The sequence below is a fragment of the Arvicola amphibius genome, chromosome 8 (genome assembly GCF_903992535.2).
Source record: "Arvicola amphibius chromosome 8, mArvAmp1.2, whole genome shotgun sequence".
NCBI lineage: Eukaryota > Metazoa > Chordata > Mammalia > Rodentia > Cricetidae > Arvicola > Arvicola amphibius.
In genome coordinates, this window is record NC_052054.1 from 127714867 (window position 1) to 127738818 (window position 23952).

Sequence of the window (23952 nt, forward strand, 5' to 3'; positions counted from 1 at the left end):
AAAAAAAAAAAAACTTAAGACAGAGTGTCATATAGAGTAGGCTGTTCTAATCCCCCTGAACTCATCTTCCAACTATGGCCACGTGTCACTATACTTACTTTCTGTGGGCTGTGATCAAACCCACAGTTTCATGCTAAACAAGTACTCTACCAACTGAGCTACATCCCCATCTCTCCATCATTTGTAAAGAAAAAAATGGAATCAGTCTCTGAAGTAATTTTTATTTAAAATTATATTTATCTGCCATATTATTTTTTTTTACTTTAAGTCATTCATTTACTGGAGGAGCAGAAAATATTTAAATTTAATTATAATTTAACCTTTTTAAAGTCTTCATCTACTCATGTTAACAAATACGTCTTTTTATTAGAACTGTATAAATTTTTCTTATAACATAACATTCTTTTTTAAAATTCTTTTTAGATTTGTTCATTTTATTTAATGTGTGTGAGCATTTCACGTGTATGCATGTATGTGCACCATGTGCATGCCCGGTGCCCACAGAGGTCAGAAGAGGGTGCTGAATCTCCTGACTCTGGAGTTCCAGATGGCTATGAACCACCATATGGAGGCTTGGAACCAAACTCAGGTTCTCTGAAAGAGCAACAAATGCTCTGAAATGCCAAGCCATCTCTCTAGCCTAAGCATAGAAGCCTCTTTGTTGAAAGAGTATAGCTTAAATAGAAACTATATTAAATAATAACATTAAACTACTAACCAGGGAGCTAATTCACTGACTTTTCTAAACTGAAGTATAGGCTGAATTCTACATAGAGACATATATGTGTGTGTGTGTGTGTGTGTGTGTGTGTGTGTGTGTATGATCCATGGATAGTATTTGTAGTATTTGTTAGAAATTATATGTATAGAATTATTTGATATGTTTTTATTAGAAATTTAAACAACTAAGGGCTTCATATTTGACCCTTATTATTCCAGTAAAATTAATATTTTTTCCAATGATAATTCAGTTTACTTTTAAAATGAAATTGTTACATATTTTTAAGTATTAATTTAATCAAACTTTTCCCAATTTTCTGAGAAAGGAATCTCCATCCCAGGGCTCCCTGTTTCCATCCCTTCCTCCCAAGGGATGTGGTGGTCTCCCTGAACAGCTGTGCTCACTGCTCCACAGGTGAATGATCTGTTGGCTCCCCCTCATCCATCATCCTTCTGCTGGGAAACCTTCCGCAGAAAACACTGGTTCATTTCTAGTTACAAGGACTGTCCTGTCATCTGTCCCGCCATCCCAGGAAATTGATGAGATGGACCCTAGAAAGCAAGGTGAGCATTTACTGTTAGGTTTTTCAATCCAGACTGCAGACACAGGTGTGGTTTTAAACTTCTGAGTCACAGAGTGGGGATCAGGAAAACTTGGGGGTGAAAAGTAATTTATTGGGTTACTAAAATCATCATCTCTCTTTTAAACAAAAATCCATTAACATGTAGAAGAACATTTCTTCTTCTATCTCTGAAACTCCATGAATAATTTAACAAAAAATTTAGCATCAACATAATTATATTTTAAATTAGTATTCTTATCACAAATACTTGTATCCTGTTATTAAAGTAACATCTCTGTATATGCTTTATTATCAAGCTAAGTTTGCGGTCCAACATGAACCCAAAAGTGAGAGAAAGATCCCCAGCTGTCACTAAACAGATATTTGGTAGAAGGATATGGAGGTCTACTTCCCCCATTCCAGCATCTCTTCATGCCAAGATAAGCCCCAGAATGGTCAAGGGCCTTTTCTGTTGTGAATTTATTTGCAACTTTATGTCCTTATTAAATCTAGACTGTTAACTTTAGTTGTTTGGTTTTAAATTGTATGATCTCATATTATTTATTGAAATCAACAATATAAATGTTTCCAGTCTGAGCCCTCCTACCAATATGCTATGCACAAAGCAGTGGATAACACATGTACAGTTCTAATCCTCGCCCCAGTGCGTCCACGGGACTTGGTAAATGTTGGCTTCTGTCTACAAAGTTTGTGGTGCAGTGTTTCTGGGGCAGGATGTTCACTTTTGCAAGTCCCTAGCCAACACCAGTGGGGATTTCCTGGGCCATGTTTTGACAACTGCTGGCCTACTGTATGAATGGCTGGATATCAAACTAATGATGGTAAATTGAAAGAGATATTATCATATTCACCTTGGTATCCGTGGAGAATAAACATAATCATGTGACTGAGCAGAAAAAGGGTGTTTTCAAAACAGAAATTGTTTCCCAAACTGCTTCTATGAACAAGAATACAAACAGCATGCGTTGTTACTGCTTAAATTGTCTAAAACTGTTTGTTCGTAGCTTGAGGCCTGAGACATACAGCAATTCCTCCTTTTCTTGAGTTTGCCCCATTATCAGAAAATAACACCCTGAGGAGATGGGGCTGGAAGCAGGTCACCTGGGATACTTACACATTCTGCGTGGTGCATTTTACCACAGCTTGGCCATGTTATGCTGCATAGCTTTATCAGGCGACCGACGCGGCAAAGCATCACCTGACAGGAGTGCCGGGCCAGATGGCTGTGCAGCTCCATGCCTCTCCTTCAATAGGAGCTGCAGCTGGGGACCCGCGAGGCCCTGGGTTTGCTGATTCTCTGTATCTGCTTGATGCAGTTGAGTGAAACCAGGGCGCAGAAACTCGTCCATTGCAGAGGAACGAAACATGCCAGATATCACACTTTTATAAATTATTTCTGCTCCTCTGGGCCTGTCTCAGTGTGTTGTTCTGCAGAGAGAGGCTAAGATGCCTCTGATTTCTCCCACTCTCTAGTGTCTGAAAAGTAAGCATTTTTTAGAGCACAAAGAAACACCAACTCCCTAAAAACTAGGGCTGGGGTTCTGTAATACGTTTGCATAGACCAGATATGAAGGAGTTTGAGGCACCATCTCTTACTTGGATGACAATCTTTAGGCAGACCCCTGTATCTACTTTATGTAGGAGTCTTTGACACATGATGTGTATTGCTTATTGAACCAATACACAATTGAAAGTTTTTTGGTATTTATGAAGAATTAACTCTAAGACCGCAGAGATCCAAATCTGCAAATGATTGAATTCCTCACGTAAAATATCATGGGACTTGCACACACCTGTGTATATCTAACCAATACTGAAAATCACCCTTGCATTATTTATAATACCTAATAAAATTTAAAGTCCATGGAAATAGTTCTTATTGTGTATTATTTGTGGATTAATTTAAAGAAAAGGTCTATGTTCTGTATAGGTGCAATTTTATGACTATTTTGATTTGTCACCTATTGAATCTGCAGATGTGGAAGTTTCAAATATAGTTGGCCAGCTGTTAAATTCAGAGTGGGGCTTGTGGTATACTCTAACTTTTGCAAAAGTGGATGGTTTGGCTCAGCATTGCCTTGCTGAACCTCCCAATCATGGGGTTTTTATCTGGATTCACAGTAGCAGATATGAATGTCCTCCTATGGAGGACAAAGCAGACATCCTGTCAGAAAACAATTGCTGCCCTTAATAGATGGCATCAGTGGCTGATATTGCCCGCCAGGCACACAGATGTGCCACCATGACATCAGTGGCTGATACTGTCCGCCAGGCACACAGATGTGCCACCATAGCATCAGCGGCTGATACTGCCTGGCCAGGCACAACTGTTGCATACAGGGTTTGCAGCAGAGTGAGGTTATTGATAACAGCTCTTCCCGCACACTGTCCACAGAACCTTCTGGATCATGAAATGAAATTTTATGGTGAAATACAGGGAGTCCTGACTGCCAACTTTATTACACAAGATAAGTACATCCAGAAGGGTCTATATTTTTGACCTTTCAAGAATGCTAAGCATGCCCCAAAATGTACCTGCCATCTTGGCTTCTAGACCGGTGGCTTTAAAGCAAATGTGTTAGTATTGTACCTTTTGACATGTTCAAAGCTGTAGCTGTCCTTCAACTGCATAGAGAAAGATACAGATATAGATATGAATATAGATATTCTGCCATTCCCAAATAAAAGTCTGTGCTTTCTTTATTCAAGGAAAACATTATTTGAAAATAATTTCCATGATCTCTTTACCTGCTGCCAGCAATAAATCTTTCTCTATTCTTTTATTTCTTGGCAGTGCTAACTTTGGCTTTGCACTCACCACGATGCAAGCTTGTTAAATTCTGTTGCACCAGGGCCTCAGTAAAGTGGAGTTAATAAACTTCTCCTTAAATTCAAAGACGTATTAGCTCTCTCCTAAAGAATTAGTACAGCTTGGTCTTTGAAACACACACAGGATGACTGAGGAAATGCTACCATTTCACCCTTTAAATTCTACAATTGCTGCCTGAAAAACAGACAAAACAAAGAATGTTGCTATAATTCTCCTGCTACGTATGCCTGAGTCAGTGAAATCCACTGAACTGCTCTTACTTCATTCCTTTTGGGGGTTCACTTAGCAAAGACTGAAGGGCCGGCTGTGTTTCTAACCACAAAATTTCCTCTGCATGGTAACCCACTTATTCTCAATGTCTTACGTCTTTGAAATTAGTTGTATTTTAAAGTCCTTCTCCTCCTTACCATAAATAGTATATCAGTCTTGATCTCAGAGCTTAGTTGTAGGCAAAACTTTTGCTCCAGAAGGAACATTATGGTTATAAAGTATTTAACTGGAATTTGGCATCACAGAAAACACTCAATGTGCAAGTTGCTTAAAATACAAACAACAAGCACAGCTCTTTCCAAATTTTACAATTTGTTTCCTCTCTTGCTCATAGTTCTAATTAATAACTTCATTATTCCTGAAGTTTTCACACCCGATGTTTGGGATCTCCAGCTTGGGGCCCCATTCCAGAGTCAGGTCTAACTCCTCCCATTCCAAACCCCACCATAAATGCACCAAGCAGGGGCATGTCCCCTGGAGCTGCCCTTTTCAAAACTCCGCCTTGCCCCCCCCCCCAGAAAGCCTGCCAAAAGTTGGCCCCTCCTTGGGGCTGCTCAAGATAATGCTTATAGGCTCCTTAAGACCTGGTAGCCATATTGACCACATGATTCCTCTCCTGCCCTCCAGAGGGTCACCTGGGAGTTGCTTTGCTCTCTTCAGTAAACCTGGATTTAATAATTTGGTTTAATTGATTGGCTTATTACATCGGTGACAGCAGATTTCCAATAACTGGGGATTCATAAAACTTATCACCTTGGTCTTAGCTTGCTTCCTATTGTTGTGATAAACACCATGATCAAAAGCACCTTGAGAAAGGGTTTATTCCATGTTACAGCTTAAAGTCACTAATGATAGAACTTCAGGGCAAGGGCTGTAGCGGAAGCTCTGGAGGAAAGCTCTCACAGGCTTAAGGAGCACCCTATTTGCTCAGCTCGCCTTTTTGGACAACCCAGGAACACCTTCCAGAGGGAAGATTCCTAGAGGGATGAGCCTTGACACCCCATGTTAGTCAAGACAATGCCCTACAGACTTGACTCCAGGCCAATCAGATAGAGGCGTTTTCTCAGTTGAGGTTTTCTCTTTCCAGATGACTTTTGTTTGTGCCAAGTTGAGAGGAAAAAGAAGTAGCAGACCCTGCCATTTGAACTCCTCCACATTCATAAAGAAATCAGTAGCCCTCAGACAAGGACAGGTACCACCATCATTACATCTTTCTATTTTAGTCTTCCTCTTGAGGAATGGGGGGGTGGGATACTCAGTAAAACTAATCCCCGCTCCTCTCCAACCTCTCTCCATCAATGGTGGCTGTATCCGGCTGCAACAGAAAGTTTGCTCAAAGAGGCCTTACTTTGTGTTATTGATAACTCCACGGAGAGAGCTGTTTTATAGTCGGATGACAATATGATAACAATACATTGCATTCTTGACAATTTTAAGTGGGTATCTTAACTCTTCTCACCACCAACAAGGTATAAAGGTGTGAGACAAGCATTTTACTCGTTAGATAGATCTGTGTAACTGATCCGCAATTTGTGCATATTTTAAAGCAACTTACTGCACAAAGTAGGACTGGGGATGTACTCCAGCGGTAGAGTAGCTTGCCTAGACATAGACATAGCCATGTCTCTTCTCCTACACTGAGAGAAAAGTTGCACATTATCAGTCTATATGATTGTGTGTGTGTGTTAATTAACACTAGAGGAAAACAAAGCCTTGCTGTGCTCAGAGGTCACCACCGGCAAGCAGTGCCCCCAGCTCTTCTCTGTTCTTTTCTTGGGTGTTGATTTCATTTTCAAGGTGCAAAGCCTGACAGGAGAGTAACTATTGCTCCTACCCACATTTCCAAGTTGCAATCCAGGAGGAAAACCTCAGTCTGTTGCCTTGAGACCTTGAACACGGAGTCAGGAGGTAAATTGTGTACCCATGTTGGTATGTATTCACCTTATATGTGTCGATTGGGGCTTCATTTCCCAATGGACAGAGGACAGTTGGCAGTAATACGTGTAGGGTTGCAAGAACTCCTACTAGAGGTAAGAGTTTAGTAGAAGAAACATGAAGGTATGCTACAAGGGTGTGTGCTTCCACAAAGGGATTTGGCTGTGACAAATCTTTTCTAGACCCTTCATTTCTTGGAGCGTACAACCAGTCTCTCTCTTTACTGGCTCCTCCTCCCTGGCCCACATTTATATTTGAGAATCTCTCCTGCCTCTGCAATTCATTCTTCATGTTATATGCTGTTTATTCTGGCTTTCTCATCCTCCCTTTGGATTAAAGGTCTTGAAAAGGTCATCTAAAAGCCATCTGCTTTGGGGTTTATTCACGATTTTTCCTCTCCACTCAGTTCTTTGCATGCTGAGGTCTACCATCACGGCTCTCTTGAGACTACTCTCCAAGGACCAAGTTAAACTCACAAACAGATGATACTTAGCTCATAGCTGATGTTCTTGTGGTGTGTGGATATCAATCCAACAGCTTGCCTCTGCTTTCTGAAGTTCTCCTTCTTTGACTTGTTCAGCTGTTGATTTTTCCACTAACTTTGGCTTTCATTGTTGTTTCTTCTTGGATTTCTCTTCTTCCTCATTAGTTAACGGATTCTGTTTCTCACTCTCACAGTTGCTATGTGACCCTACCTTCTGTTCACTAACTACACTCTGCTCAGACAACCTACGTGATGCACACTAATTTATTTACCTGGAGCACTGAAGATAGCTGACTCTCTTGCTCCACTTAGCTAACAGTCCTGATGCAGGATGCATAACCAACAATTGGGGAACTGATCATTACCCATATAGCTTCTCTTTCAAGCATTCTCTAAAGCTGAGCTGTCAATACACAGTCTCTAACCACATGTGACTTCTGAAGACTTGACATACTACTGTAAACTGAGATGTACCACAAATATAAAAGATTTCAATGATTTAATTTGATAAAAATACATTGTGAATAATTTGATAATGTGTTAAACAATATCTTAACATCCTTGCTGAAAACAGGAGGAGGAAGCACCAATAATATTCTATATCCCTGCTACAATATACCACTCATCTGAAACAAATAAATAAAATGCCAGATATTAGAACTGATAAGAATAAGACAACTCCACCGACACACAAAAAAAAATCCCATTATGTCAAATCAAACCAAATCAAAATGCCCATCATTTTAGTAAGGATGATGCTCTCGGGTAGCTGAGCGCATGGTGGGGAGACAGGACAGCAGGGAGCTCATGCAGACCAGAAAACTACACGTTTCTCCTCTAGGAGGCCACCCCAGGGAGGGGTCAGGACCTGGCATGCTGGGATTTGGAGTCTAGAGCAATGCAACTCCCAGGCTAGGGGCTGGGGGATACACTCCCAACTTAACAAGAATAACCGTTTAACTTTCTACACTATTACAAATAAGGTAGGATCAGTCTCTTTGACAGACCTTGTCAATAAAGTCTTCAACTAGATCAGTATCTACTGACTGGATTTGGCACAGAATAATAGGTGGAATTTTATTTTCTGTTATTATTTGTGAACCTTAATCTATACATATATTCATATATTTGAAAGGAAGACATGGTAGCTGATACTAAGATTTTTAAATGAGCTTATTGTCTATAGATAATTTCAAATTTCCTGGACCTTAGACAACTGTTCTATTGTCAATAAATTCTTTTTCTATAAGTGTTGTAGGGGGAGCCAGGCCACTTGTTTAGCCGGGCTGCCAGGCTAGCTTAGCCCCAAAATAACCACACAGAAACTGTATTCATTAAAACACTGCTTGGCCCATTATCTCTAACTTCTTATTGGCTAATTCTTACATCTTAATTTAACCCATTTCTATTAATCTGTGTATCAGCATGTGGCAGTAGCTTACCAGCTAAAATTCCACGCATCTGTCTCTGGTGGACCCATGGCATCTCTCCCTTCTGCTTTCTTCCTCTGTCCTACTCCGCCTTTCTTCCTCCCAGCATTCAGTTCTGTCTTCCCCACCTACCTAAGTTCTACCCTTTCAACTAGGCCAAGGCAGTTTCTTTACTCATTAACCAATGAAAGCAACACATAAGCAGAAAGACCTCCTACACCATACAGGAAGTTTTCAAACTTTAGCCTATATAACATCTACTTCAAGGTCTTGTTCATGCACATTAACGTGCCTCCCCCTGCAGTGTGTTGACAACATGCTATGTTAGGATGGCATTTGTAACAATCCCCAGGTAATGCAGATATGGCTGGGCCAGAAAATCTGAGAACCACTACTTTGTACCATCAATGACCAGTTTTAGCAGGCAATTCATGTTTAAGACCTTATAAGGCTCTATTGAAGCACATTACCAGACTGAACACATGAGGAGATTCTCTGCCATTATAAATTTTGTTAGCTGTGAAGAATGATCACCAGTCTTATCAGACAAGAAATCTGTCATGGGGCAGCAAGGAGAAGTGCTGTGAAACTGTCCCATGTCTTTTTTTTTAACATTTACAGGTAAAATAACATGCTACCTGTCTTAATTGTCTCACATACAAAATAAAGCTCTGGGAGCCCTCGGCTTCCCACCCAGAATATGGGGTATGGTCAATGAGATAAACGTTATCCACCATACTTCATGTTTTCTTTGCAGGTGCTCTTAATAGGATCGAGAATTCTGTCTATAGAACAGCCTTCAAATTACGATCCATGCAAACTCTTTGCCAATGTAAGTACAAGTTCTTGTCAACACTTGAGACAATCTGATCTTGAGGATGTGTGATGTTCAACTTATGGGGGGAAAAAGCAAACCTTGTCCCATTTATGTAACTGCCTACATCAGGAAGATTGGACCTATGTGTTTAAATTGTTGGTAACATACAAAAGGGTGGGGTCAGGAGAATCTATTGTGAGCAATCCACCCATATGTTGCTATATTGCTTCACTGACAGCAATAGAAAAGGCTGGCAAAGATCCATGAAAACAAAACAAAAAATCCCAGACACCAAGATAAAGCATCACATGAGCTCCAGGTAGCAGGATCCGGAGATTATCACTATGTGAATCTTGTGAGATTAATGGACAGTACCTTTATCTGCATGGCTATAATATAGAACTCTCACAGAAGACAGGAGACCCCTGCATTCCAACTGCCTGGCCCAGGCAACAGGGGCTTGTGATCAATGACAAGTTTACATATCACTGCCACTTGTGCCCAGGTTTTATTTAAACCCTGTTCCTGAAGGCTGATCCCCTATGCCTTAGACTCTACCCTTCAAAGCAATATCAGAAAACAAATAAAAAGTTTTATTATGCTTATCTGTGAGGGTGATTTACGAAGCAGTGAGAAGTAGAATTCATCACTTCACAGACTGAAGCCTTTTAAACGCCAGCAGCTCTTGTGGCTCTTGACATCCCTGCCTTTTAGGTAGTACAGGGAGTGTTTATTAATTCTGTCTGTCACCCTCTGTTGGCAAGAAACTTTAGGGCTTGCTCGATTTCATTCTTCTCTCTATTCCTTGCCTTGTAAACTTTTTACATGATGGTGATATAGATTTTTGCCTGTGAAAAATAAGCCACCGTTTTTGCGAGTAGCCCTGGTTTCGTGAAGTGCTGTTTCAAGAAAATAATACTGATGGAACCAAGATTTTTAAAATGTGATATTGCCGAATATGAGTGAGACCTACAGAGTTGGGTAATTAGGCCACTGCTTTTTGGGGTGTTGTTGGGGTTTGCCTTTTTACTATGGCGACTGTGTACACAACATTCCAACACATTGTATTCCTCTAAAGCTGGACAGTGGACAGGAAAGCTGTGTTCAGATAAGAAAGGCCAATGTTCAGTCCTTTAGGGCGCAGTGCAAAAATATCCTCCCACTTCATCGCCACAGGGTTTCAACTTCTTTAGAATGTGCATTCGCCAAGTTTCTGGCTCTTTTTAACTTTTGTCTCTAAGACAGCACCCCAGCAACTGTCCTAGCAATAGTGTTTCCACACCTTAATGACACACAATTTTCCAAAATCAAGTCATTTGCCAAACTAATCATAGCAGAATGGCACAGAAGATCTGTGTCCCTGATGGGCACATTTAATTCCCTTTTAAAAATATGACCACTGTTGAAAACAAAAACAAAAGAGAAACAAAAAACTAATCTCACTAAACACCAGAAAATATTTGCTGTGTTTGAAGCCAGTTGCCGTCATCAGAAAACTAAGGGTTCATCTGCATCTGTCTCCTGCAGTGGACTTGATGGACAGCTCTGGGATTCAGCAAGTTCTTTCGTGTGGACAGTTTGGGGAGAGCATGGAGACCTCTCTTTCTGTGCAGCAGCTTTTTGGGGAGCTCCAGGAGCTGTTTCAGAGAACCAGGGTGAGCAAACCAGCACAAGTGCATCCACGAGCCCCAGAACTCACTCTGAGTCTCCTCATGGCCATGTATGACAGGTGAGGACGGTGGATTGCCCATGGCCGCAGATGCAATCACTTGAGATCTGGTGTGTGAGACGTTGTGTTTCCTTGCTGATTATTTGTCACCTACAGACTCGTTACTCAATAAGGAAACAGAGTCTCCTAAGTGTCAGTCATACAAATGGCGCATACATAGCTAGAAGCAGGAAATCACTTTCTTTTCTACAAAGCCATTCCCTTGCCAGAGCAGAATCCCCACCTTTTGGAAGGGTGGCTGGATGGATGTGTATACACTACACTTTGTTCTTCCTTTCCCATTGGCATAATTCTTGTTTCTTTCTTTCTTTCTTTTTCTTGTTTATTTTCTTCCATGTTTTGACTTAGTTGGGTTTTTAGCTGGGATAGAGTTGGATATCCCATGCAGAGACAACTAACAGATTATTACCTCATATCAGAGGGCAGGGCCCGCTCTGGAGATGGTGGATTTGTGAATCTGTGTGGGCACATGTGCGCATGTTTAGTGTGGGGGCACGTGCGTGTGTTTAGTGTGTGAACACTTGTACGTGTGTTTAGTGTGTGGACGCATGTGTGTGTGTTTAGGGTGTGGACACATGTGCGTGTGTTTAGTGTATGGGCGCATGTGCGTGTGTTTAGTGTGTGGACACATATGCATGTGTTTAGGGTGTGCTTTGCTAAGCTGGGGACTTTCCTCTGCCCTTTCTCAGTTGGTCTGAGGAAGAGAAGGAAGTGGAGGAGACAATGAACAAAGCTGACATGAGCTTGCCTCTCAGGGGCAAATTCCTTATAATTGTTTCTTTCTTAATTTGCAACTTTTCCTAACTTCACAAGTAATAGAAAAATCCCCTCGTGCTGTCATGATTTCAGTCTCTTTAAACATTAAGCCTTTGAGTGTACTTTCAATTGTGTGCTTGTCTGTAACAGCCGCTTGCCTTTGATAACTCCTAAGTACAGGGTAAAGCTCCACAGCTAGAGTGCAGCCCACAGTCAGGCGCTAAGAGCCCGCAGCTAGTGTGCAGCCCACAGTCGGGGGCTAGGCCAGAGCCCACAAGTGGTTTTGGAGGGGACACGTGCTTTTAATTTTAATTTTATTTGTTTGTTTACTTATTAGATAGTGTTTCTCTTTGTAGCAGCCCTGGCAGTCCTAGAACTCATCTGTAGACCAGGCTGTCCTCGAACTCACAGAGATCCTGCCTGTGCCTCCCGAGTGCTGGGATTAAAGGCGTGCGCCACCACCCCCCCCCCCCCACCCGACTATGTTGTTTATTTTTATCCTTATCTTTGCTATGCGGAAGGCAGGCAGATGAACCCTAAGGGAGTGCGACCACCCTCTCCACATCTGCACACTCAGTCCCTAGCACAGTGATATCACAGAAAAGCATCCAGTAAATATTTACTGAATGACTTCATGGATAAATTGATGAATCAGAAAACCATGTTCACTCAATGCCCTGTTGTGCCAAATTCTAAATATGTGAAGAGACCATGGGACAAGAGCAGCATGGCAGCATACACGAAACATCCTTTGATGGCCTGGATCAGAAGGCCTTCACAGGAACAGTCGGTGAGAAACTCTCCAAATCACTTCACCTAAATAACGCTGCCTTCCCACACTTGTCTGGGATTTGTGGCCCCACAGCACGGGATCGGGGAGTCTCAAAATTCAGCCTGTGGCTGCGGCGCTGGTTGCCCTCTCAGGGGACAGTCCTCTTACAAAGTACAGAGGTAACGTGTCAAAGTTAAGTGTGCTCTGAAGTGTGGTGACTCCCCAGCCCCTAGTGTGTCATCCTCTCTGCTGATGTCTGAATCCCTGTCACCATGGCTTGCTCTGCGGTGTGCGCTCACCTTGGCTGGCTGGATTGGTTTTTATTTTGTTTTTTGACATTTTAGTTTTATTTTTATGGGTGTTTTTTGGCTGCTTTCGTGCCTGTGTATCATATAAGTGCAGCATCTGCAGAGACCAACAAAGGGAGGTCAGTTCCCCTGGGACCTGGAGCTACAAATGGTTCTGAGCCTCCTTGTGGACACTGGGAACTGAACCCAGGACTTCTGGAAGAGCAGCTAGTGCTCTTCACTGCTGGCCCAGCTCTCTAGTACTTGTCTTGTTTATATTCAAGAGAAACACTCACATTTGTGAGGATTTCAGGATTTTCTTTAAAAATCCATGCTTTTCAGTTTTGCATCGCTTGGCTGCCTTGACATTTATGATTTTAAAGATTATCCAGACACCACTAATTAATTGGGATCCTCACCTTACTGTTCCCCAACTTCAGCACAGAGGACTGGAATTACTGGGGTGGGGGTGGGTGTTTGGGGTCTTAGTTACTGAGGGAGTGCCCTTGAAGGCCTTCATGGGGACAAGCAAACAACAGGAAAATGACTACACATTTCTAGAAACTTGCCCAAATCATGTACTCTTCACGGACACAGGGATTGACTAAAGGCTTCTTCACCCTTTGTGTGTCTAGCTTTTTTTCAGCTCTATGCAGAAAATCACAGGAGAGGCGGTGACTCCCGAGCCCGCATGACTCGGAGGGCTTTGAGAGCCTTCCTAACAGATCTACAGCAGGTAACCCAATCCTTATGAGTTCTCAACTGTGTCAGTCCTATCAACCTGCTGCTGCTGTCATTATCTTCACAGTGTCACTTCCTCTTTCTGTAGCAAGCCTGACCATGCCTGTGTCCTCCTCTGCATTGAACCCGGGAGCTTTCCTAGATGTGGCACCCTGCATGAGCCACCTTTTCGTTACAGAATCCTCAAGTGGCCAACTTAAGAAGCAGAAAGCTTATCTTGGCTCACAGGCTATGGTCGGGTGTCCCTGTTGCTTTTGGGCTGAGAGAAATGGAAACAGGGTGATGGGAACATGGATGAGATGTTGGGCAAGAGAGAGGAAGAGACTAGAATCTCTTAGTATCCTTCAAGGCTTCTCCCTAATGAGGTCCCATCTCTTAGCACTTCTTCTATTTCCTGATGTCTCTAAGCTGCAACTATGCCTTTAGTGCATGCTCTATGGAGGACACTTAAGATCCAGCCATAACACACTCTCATTCTCAAAGTTCTTCATAATCTGTTCCCATTTACAGCATGAAGCCTATATTCTGTAGCAGCAGAAGCAAAGCTCTTGTGGACTGACTTAACCCTTCTCTTTAAAAACAACAAATTTCTGACTCTCTTATAAAATACCTGCTACTCATTAGTTAGAAAAAGTCAACGAAAAGGAAGAAAGTCAAAGGTTTAGAAAACTAAAATGAGTTTTTAGAAGGGTACAAAACTGGATGTTGCACAGGGAGACAGGTGATTTTGCTTTTCCGTACTGGTGTTACATGTGCACCCTATTCCTAGCTTCTAAGAACGGGATTGCTCAGAGAAAGTGCTATAAAAACTTGAGGAGCTTAGGCGGCTGGGTGCTGCGCAGTGGTCCCTGGATTCCACCCTCAGCACCGAGGAAAGAGAGAGGGGTGAGGAGAGGGTCCCAGTGATGTAAGTAGAACCCCTGTTAGCCGGCTCTCCAGGGCTGCACAGGACATGGCCACAGGTCTCTGGTTTGTTCCACCCTTACCTCCTGTCAATGAGGAAACACATAAGGTTTTTCATGCTTTTCAGATATACACACCCACTGTCTGTAGTCTTTATTTTATTCCTATTGCAATTGGATGCTATTTATTTGGGAATGTGCGAGTCTCCTTAAGACTCACTTAAGACTACTTATTCTGTTGACTAAACAAAGCACTTTAGTTAATGAAAGGCAAAAACGTAGACTCCAGAGATCTGAACTCAATTCCTCATGGTTTCTTGGCAGTGCAGCCTGTTGAATTTCTTTGCGTAGGTTTCCTATATCTTGCTGTTGTCCTACCCCATCTTAAATGAAAGCTGTATCTTTGCTCTTCTGATACTGCTCCATGAATCCTGTAGGCCTTTCTCATTCCACGTCATCCTCTTTCTTCCTTCTTCTGGAACACTGTGCTTCCGAACCCTTGTCTGGAGTCCACACATTCATCTCTGTTTGCCCAGTTCGGCTGCTCTTTGTTGTGGTTTCAGTCTTGTTCCCTGAACTTTTCTGCTCTTGTACTTCCATTTGTCTTTTATTTCTCTTAGCTTTTCTGATGTTTCTGAATTTTTTATATTCATTTTCTCGCGGTTTGATGAACTTCCTTGAAATGGCATTTAGTATTTTGTAAACCTTCCATCTGTCTGTCACATTCGAACTGGTCACTGTCTGCTTCCAGACATTGTTTCTCTGGTGATTCTTGATCCTTATGATCAAGTTTTGATGTCTGCATGTTGAAGAAGTAGGTAAGTCTCTTGGTTTCCTTTTTTGTTGCTATAGCCAAACACCATGACCAAGCCAACTTATAAAGAAAGCATTTAACTTGAGGGTCCATGGTCCCAGGGGGTTGGACTCCACAGCCATCATGATGGGGATTGTGGCGGTAGGCAGGCAGGCAGGGTGCTGGGGCAGCAGCTTGAGAATCATAAGCAAGGAGTAGTTTAAGGAGAATATCAGATTTGGGTGTTGACAGCAGAGGGGTTTCCTTCTTTCCTGATGTTCTAAGAAGCTGCCAGTTCTTCATTTTTGGTTTATAAGACTAAAGTAATTACCATACAATTGGGATGTTAGGTTTATTTTCATAATAGACCAGAAATCAGAAGAAAAATTGGGATAATGAAGACCTAAGTGATGGAGGCTAATTGACAAATAGTAAGGGGCATTCTACAGGGTTGCCCAGGTGAGTAGAGCAGCTATTACGACTCAGTATAGGGATTGGGTCATTGGACAAAATCTAAGACAACATTGTTTTGAGGTGTGAAGGGATGGGACGAGAGTTAGGATGAGAAATGAGAAGACGGGGCTAGTATGTCTCCTTGTTTGATGGGGAGAGATTGAAGAGTAACACAGGCAAATAGGAAATATTCAGGTTTAATGTGGGAATGGGTGTTGAGTAGGCCGACTGAAATGTAATTATCAGGGTCCCCTAAAAGATCCAGGAAAATAGGGCTACAGTCGTGAGGGTGGAAAAGGGATGACAATAAGACACCTAAGGATATGTTTGATTGTGTGGTAGGGGCGAAATGGATGATTATTTGCACCAAAATCTAGGCCAGATTAATTTTGTTCCAAAAACATGACTTAGAGGCACAGAGCTAACTGGGAATGTTATGGGCTTCTGAAACCCCAAGTCCCATCACCCCTCATTGACACACCTCCTCTAACAAGGCCATGCCTCCTAATTCTTCCTAAACGGTTGCACAAACTAGAGACCGAATACTCAGAACTCAGCACATGGAGACCATTCTCATTCAAACTACCATAGCAGCTGTTCCAGTATCTGAAGTCTGGTTATGTCCTGTAGCAGTAACCTGTCTAGAATATCTAGACAGACTTGCTATTGTGGTCCTTAAGCCCATGAACCCTGTAGTCATTGCGTGGCTGGGAGATGTCCTAAGCCCAGGATCACTGTAGCCAGCACGACTGAACATTGAAAGTCAAGCCTTGTCTCCTAAGGTCTGCCTACCACTGAGAGCTGGTTATTCAGAGAACAAGATTACTGCCATCAGCCAGAAACAATACAGGATAGACTCTGAGTTCATATCACAGGGGCTATGGCTCTGAAGACCGAGCCCACCCGCACTGGTCTGGTGTCAGGTGCTGTGAGCCTGTCTACTGCTGAATTTAATGCAAATTGTTGTACCTACCTCTTTCTCTTACCCCAACCATGTGTTCTGCAGATACTGTTCTACCTTAGGTAGTGGAGGGTGACACTGACGGTGTAAAACGACCATCCTTGCCTTCTTCAGTGATTCCTGGTGTATGCACACGGGTGTGCCCATGAGCGTGTGCATACTGAGGACTGGGGGAGGCATCAAGTGCCCGGTCCTGTCACTTTCTGTCTTATTCCCTTGAGATAGGCTCTATCACTGACCCTGGATCTAGTCAACAAACCCAAGCAATCCTCTTATCTCTGCTCCCACAGTGCTGAGATTGTAGGCACCGATGAAGCCACAGCTAGCTTTTGCCATTGATACTGGGATCTGGGCTCTGGGCTGTGGTTCTCAGACTTAGACAGCAAACACCTTACCCACCGAGCAAGATCTCTAGCTACCCCTTTTTGTTACTATATTGTAACCATGTGCCCACTCTCTCACTGTTTTCCTTGGCTCTTGAGATAGCATCTTTCTGCACAGATAGTTGTTCAAACTGAAGCTTTGTGAGGAGGGACAGTTTCTTGTGCATTCCCTTGCTCCTCTCATTTCCTTTTATCCCAAGATGTTCATAGTTCCTAAGTAAAGTGATGACGTAAATATTTTAATATTTTTATCAGCACAATATTATGTAGAATAATGGGTTTCATCATGACATGTACACAATGTCTTCATTCTTATTCACACACACACACACACACACACACACACACACACACACACACACTCACACACACATTTCTCTCCCTTGTTCCCTTCCAGCTCCAACCAACCCCCTTCCTCATCCAAACCGGATTTCTTCTACTTTCCTGTCTTTCTTTGAGTGTGATTCAGTGTGTTTCATTAGGGTTGTTTACAGGTGTATGGGTATAAGTTTGATTATAGGAGAGTGGGATCCTAAACAACGGGCACCACTAAAGAAAATGTCCCTTCTTCTTCCAACAATCATTAAATAACTGCATATACATCCTCAGAGAGGAGTGGGGTCTCGGGACAGGATACTAACAGACCCAATGTTGTATAGGTTTTGTGTCGGTGACCATAGCTGCTCTGAATTTGAGAGAGCCACAGACATGCCATGTCCAGAAATCAGCATTCCACACAGCTCTCCCGGTCCCTGCAGCTCCTGTATTCTTTTGTGACGGTCCCAAGACCTTGAAGAGGAGGTAATAAAAATGTCCCATTTATGGCTGGGTACTCAACAGTCATTTATTTTCTGCTCTCTGACCAATTACGGTCTCTGCAGTCACTGCTGACCATGGCAAACAGCAGCTTGTCTGACCAGAATTGACAGCAGATTTTAAATTTTTTAGTAAGGTTAAAGTGTTGCTGGCAGTGAAGGTTAGGAGGTTCTCAGGAGTGACAGAGAGGCATAGATGTTGTCATTCACAGAGACAGGATTCAGCTATGAGACAAAAGAATTAGAAAACAGTTCTAATTACAAAGCAATAGTGCATACTTCAAGGGCAAGCTGTGGACAGGGCCACATCTTAGGGATAAGTTCAATAAATTGAAAATAACTCATAAACTACTGTGGATAAAAGCATGACTTTGCAGGATTTGTCTGGGTCTATTTTTCTGTTGCTGTACGGAGTGCTCAGATGTGTCACAGCATCGCGTACATGGCGGGAAATGTCAATTATGCTAATGCATACATCTTGACTGGCCACATTGGTTCCAACTGGTTTCAGAAAAGACCTGTTTTTGTTTTCTTTTTCTTTTGTTACCGGAATCTAAAGTTCATATTGCTCATTGTTTTATGAGAGGGGTGGGGAGTTATTGTGAAAGACCCTCAGTGTGGGGAGACTCTCACTCAAGTCTTGGGATAACACGACCCCCCCAGTACTCACAAGAGACTGTACTTGCTGCAATCACACGAGGTTTAAAGGACAAGTACCAGTGCACTGGGGCCGAGACTCATAACCCCGAGTAACTGGGAGAGGGGGTTTTTAAGCGAAGAAACCACAGCCCAGTAATCTGAAAGGGGTGAAGGGGGAGTCACAGAAAATTCCAAAAATACCAGTGATGATCACAAGGGGGCAACTCCCTGCCTCTCAAGATCACTCTCAGGGTCATAATCAGCTAGTTCCTAAAACACAGTATTCCAAAATACCAATGATAATCACAAGGGGGAAACTCCCTGTTTCTCAAGATTACAATCTAACTTTATCTTCAGCTAGTTCCTGAACTGGCTAATCCTAGATTTCTGATTCTTTTCTCCCTGCTTAGATTTTTGGTTCTATTTTTTTCCTGCTGGGGGGGACCTGGATTTATCCAGGGCTTTCATGGGGGGACCTAGATTTATCCAGGTCTTTCAATCGGAGGAAACAGATTTATTTAAAGCCAGCTCTCTGGAATGCAGAGGAAATTCTCTGCCTCAAATCTACCTTGTGGGGGTCTCAGCATGGTTTTATGGAAGGAGAGGGGGACTGTCCAGAGAGACAGTGGGCGGGGGTCCATGCTCAGGGCAGGGTCTTCTTCGTCCAAGCGTGTGTCTTCTTTCCTCATCGCTGCAGGGAACCACACAGCGGGTCTTTCTGGCAGCCAGTGAATGAGAACCTCTAAAGGCTTCTTTTCAGCCAAAAGCATCACGAAGGAAGAATGTGCTGGCTTAGGCTTTGGTCAGCTTGACACAACTAGAATCACTGGGGAGAAGAAAACCTTAACTGAGGAAATGTCTCCATCATGTGGGCATCTCTGTAAGGCATTTTCTTAATAAATAATTGCTATGAGAGGGCGCAGGCCACTGTAGATGCAGCTGCGCCTGGGCATGCGGACCTGGGATATACAGGAAAGCAGGCTGATTAAGCCATGGGAAAACACCCGGCAGGTGGCTTCCCTCCCTGGTACCCACCTCTGTCTGTGTTTGAGTTTCTGTCCTGACTTCCCTCAGCGATGGACTGTGATCAGGAACCTGTAAGTCCCTTTCTTCCCCAAGTTGCTTTTAAACATGGTGTTTATCATAGCAACAGAAAACCAGACTAATCCAGAGAGCAGGGGCCAGGTGTTGTGATGCCCTGGTGTAATGCAGCTTTGCCCCATAGCAACTTCCAGTTGCTGTGTAGTTGGCTCTTACTCTAGGCTACACAGCCTGACTCAATGCCAGGTAACAATATCAAATACTTCAAGGTTCTTCTGGTGGTGCAGCAGCGCCCAGGTCCTACTGCAGGCTTTCTGCCATCTGAGGCATGTCTCTGGCAAGCACCACTGCAGACGTTCCTCCACGACAACTCTGTCGCAGAACGCAAGCAAGTGGAAAGCCAGGGGCCTAGCCCATCAGACTGGTAACTGTAACCAGTTTCAAAACGGGTGTGATAGGAAGGACCTGGACAGAGTAGCATTTCCCCTCTCCTCTCGAGCCCTGTGTTCACCTCCTGACTACCGCTGATGGCTTCAAGTTAACACCAGTCTCCAGGGATTTTAAATCAAGGTCAATGAGGGCTGAAATAAATGCTGTCCTTCCTGTGAGCAGTAGCAAGCTTCTGAGAGGCTACCGGGAGGGAGAGCTGTAATTTGCATAGCAAATTATCATCCCATTGACTTCCATTATGAAATCTAAGACCGATTCCTTCCTTAGAAAACTCCAACCCTCACTATGTGATTCAAGTCACCCCCTAGGAATGCTAATATCATTTTGAGTGCCATCCTGCCCATGCCAGCATGTCACCTAGTCACATTTAATTCCTCTCGAAAGAACACCTGCAAGAAATTAGCCAAATAATTTACAAAAACTGTGTGAAGATATTTAAAGGAGAAACACCAGGTTAAATCCTGGTACTGAAGTCACAGAGCTGGTGATCCCAGGGCTTTCACCTGCATATTTTACATGCGAACTGAGACCTCTTTCTTCATTGGGTAGCAACACCAGAGAAGGAAGAACGTTGAATCAGCAACACTCTTAATAAGTGTCCCAGGTAGTTCATCAGTATTCAAAAGATGGGAGATGAATTGTTGGTTGTTGTTGTTGTTGTTGTTGTTGTTTGACTGAATAACGTAGGGAGTGGTTCCTTACTCTCTATTGGTGACAGGGTTATTATCAATTTAAAGCTCAGCCATCTTGTTAGTAGTAGCAAATGTTTGTCGACTTCTGTCTGGCTAATTGTCATCAAAGAGGATTTAAGTGCCACTTTCCTGATTAGGAGGACGTTTATTTCAGTTGATGGACTCGGCGGGGGTCTTTGCAATTCCAGGCAGCGTATCCGACAGCCTGTGCTGGGCAAAGCATCACATGTGAAACTGGGACTCCTGTCCAGATGCGAATAAGTGAAGGTAACTGGTACACACATCTATGCATATGGAAACCAGAACCAAATTCATTGCCTTAGTCTCTTAGTTACCACCTCCAACCCCACGTAATGAATGTGGTTGAAAAGTATAATGCAGGGACAATGGAGCCATTGGAATACCTATAAAATACAAAGAAGCAAATAAGAAAGAAAGTCTAATGAGCTTTGTCCCCTTAATGGAAAGGGAGGGTTTCCAGAGTGAGACCCCAATTATGCAACAACCTTGTTTTTTTATCTCGCTCAAAACATCATCTTTCAGTGACCATTTAATCTATTTAGCTTTTAAAACAACAAAAACTATATGCACGAAAGATGTTAAGTGTGGTGTGGTGTACACATGTCTATAGCTCTGGCTATGGAGATGAGGTGATAGGATTATATGAACTCAGGAATTTGAGGTCACCCTTGCAAGACGTTATTTCAAAAGAAAAGATAAAGGAATGAAAAAGAGAAGAAAGGGAAAAAGAGAAGGAGGAAGGGATGGGGGAGGAAGGGGAGGGAGAGAAAGGAGGAGAGATGCTAAGAGGAAGGGATGGGGAGGAAGGGGAGGGAGAGGAAGGAGGAGAGATGCTACATCGTGTGTATCACAGGTAACACGGCTGTACGTGTGTATGGATTAACACAGTCAAGTAGCTTGCACACTCATTATTCCCACAGTCACTATTTATGTGTGAGCACAGATAAAGATCCCTCAACCGGATCGCAAATCAAAGTCAAGAGAGCAAGAGACATCATTAACAAGTCACTATGCTGTGTGCTAGATCCCCGGAACCTAATCATCATAAGTTGTAACTTTAAACTCTTTGAGCAGTGTCTGCCTGGTTTTCCTACTCCACCCTCAACTCCAAGACGCCACCTTCTACTCTCTGTTTCTTTATACTCATCTCTTTAGCTTCTCCATGTAAGAGAGATTATACAGCATTTCTGTGTACAGCTAATTTCAATGTTAGCATATATTTTCCAGGTTCATCCATGCTATAGCTATTTTTAAGTGCCAGATAGCATCCATTAATGTCAACAAACACCTCGGTCATTCTTATATCTTAGCTGTCCTAAATAAGGCTGCACTGAATGTGTAGATATCTTTTCTTGACATAGTGACGTCATTTCTTGTCAGTTCTTCCTTTCAATAATGATGACTACCAGCCCATTTCAAAGACTGGAGTTATGGTTTGCATATGACTCTTGAATTGAAAGCTTGGTACACAACTGGTAGATCCAATCACTGAGAAGTGACTAGATCCTGAGGACTCTGATCTAACCAATGGCTTAGATAGATTTTGAATGGATTATTAGGTAGAAACTTTCTTATTTAGGGCCTAGCTAAAGGAACTATGTAAAAAGAGATCTATTCCTATGGGCCTCTCATCCCTATGCTCCCCAGTCACTGTGAGGTCTGCCCAGCCACAGCCTTCTGTCTTGGTGCTCTACCTCACCACAACCCAGAAGCCATGGACCGAAGCACAAGCCAACTTCAATCTCTCCTACTTGAAGTTCTTTGTGTCAGATATCTTGACATAGGATCAAAACAAGTAGTGGAATTGGCATGTATTCAAACGAGACAATGTGAAAAAACTTGACAAGATATTTCTTAAAGTCACCGTGAACCTGAAAGCAATGTCACTGTGACCTCCATCAGGGAAAAAGGAAGAGAAAGATTAAAGTAATCTGCCTGGGATTCTAAGGTGTCAGACAGCAGACATCTTCCCTCGCTGCCTCGGTGCGGTGCCTTCCTTCTGTGGTCTTCCTCCAGTCTTTTTTATTCATTGTTCCAACTCAAGCATTACACAAAACCTAAAGCTTACTGATTTGATTGAGATGACACCTCTGTTCTCAGATGTCTGGTATTTGCTGCTTGCATGACCTCCATTACTCAGGCACACTAAGTCCACTCAGCAGCTAACATGAGTTTGCCTTTGCAGATTCCTGCTGTTGTGGGAGAGAGCTGCACTTTGTGCCCTGTGGAGCGTGCTGTCCACAGCTGCTTCCGAGGGGTGAGTAGCGTAAAATATCCCTGGAAACCGCTGCAGGTGTTTGAAGAGTTTGCTTAAATTAGACTTCAGGCATGCTCCAGGACAGCCTGAGCTTGGAGGTCTCCTCCCTCCGGCTTTCACATGACTGATTTCTATAGCAGAATAAATACGGAACCAGGAAGAAAGAAAGGGGCACATCCTGCCTGGAAGTGCATGTCAGCCTGTTCTTCTTTCCCAGGTGTTGAGCTCTGGAATCAAGGAGGAGAAATTCTTGTCTTGGCTACAGTCAGAGCCTCTTATACTTCTGTGGCTCCCAACCTGCTACCGACTGTCAACCTCAGAAATGCTCACTCACCCCGTGCGGTGCAGCAGATGCAAAACCTTCCCAATCATAGGACTGAGGTACAGTCAGCATCGTATTTCCCAAGTGGTCATGTGATAGACGGGTTCAATGGAGCCACAGAGAGAACCTCTGGGGTTCTTTCTATACATCTGGAATTCACTTGCCTTTAGTTCAATAATTAATTCCATGTCTGAGGCCTCCTGGTTGAAAATAAACTTATTTCCTCTAAACAATGAAATATTAAGTTCTTCCCCTGACTCAAAGCTCTGAAGTAGCCAAGTTTTTTTCCTCGGAGGCAGTGGATCTCAACCTATAGATTGTGACCCCTTTTGGGGGGATCAAATAACCCTTTCACAGGGGTCACTTATCAGATATCCTGCATATCAGATATCCTGCATATCAGATATTTACTTGCAATTCATAAAAGTTGCAAAATTACAGTTATGTGGTAGCATCAAAATACTTCTATAATTGGGGGTCACCACAGCATGAGGGAGGGATCGTATTAAAGGGTCGCAGAATTAGGAAGATTGAGAACCACTGCTCTAAGGTATAAAACAGCTTTTTTTTTGTTCCAAATAAGTCTTTAAAGACTTTGGAGCCATCTACAAGAACAGTTTGTTAAACTGTGGTGACACACACCTTTAATCCCAGCACTTGGGAGACAGAGGCAAGTGGATCTCTGTGAGTTCGAAGCCAGCCTGGATTACAGAATGAGTTCCAGAGCAGCAAAGGTTGCACAGAGAAACCCTGTCAAACCAAAAAAAGAAAGAAAAAAAGAAGAAGAAAAGAAAGATTAGGGTGTAGGTTTTCCATAAATTAAATAACAAGGAAGTAAAATCAGAGATGCTGCCAGAGTTTTGAAGAG

General features: G+C 42.9%; 1 protein-coding gene across 1 annotated transcript in view; it reads left to right on the forward strand.

Moving 5' to 3' along the window:
* Nucleotides 1–1265: 1265 nt before the first annotated feature.
* The window catches only part of Dytn (dystrotelin), a 49859-nt gene continuing 27172 nt past the window's right edge, over nucleotides 1266–23952 (forward strand). Inside the window, exons 1-7 of the mRNA XM_038338346.1 lie at nucleotides 1266–1284; nucleotides 9011–9085; nucleotides 10598–10799; nucleotides 12421–12506; nucleotides 13250–13350; nucleotides 22691–22762; nucleotides 22980–23143. Coding sequence (XP_038194274.1) covers nucleotides 1266–1284; nucleotides 9011–9085; nucleotides 10598–10799; nucleotides 12421–12506; nucleotides 13250–13350; nucleotides 22691–22762; nucleotides 22980–23143 — 719 coding nt within the window. The remainder of the gene's footprint in view (nucleotides 1285–9010; nucleotides 9086–10597; nucleotides 10800–12420; nucleotides 12507–13249; nucleotides 13351–22690; nucleotides 22763–22979; nucleotides 23144–23952) is intronic.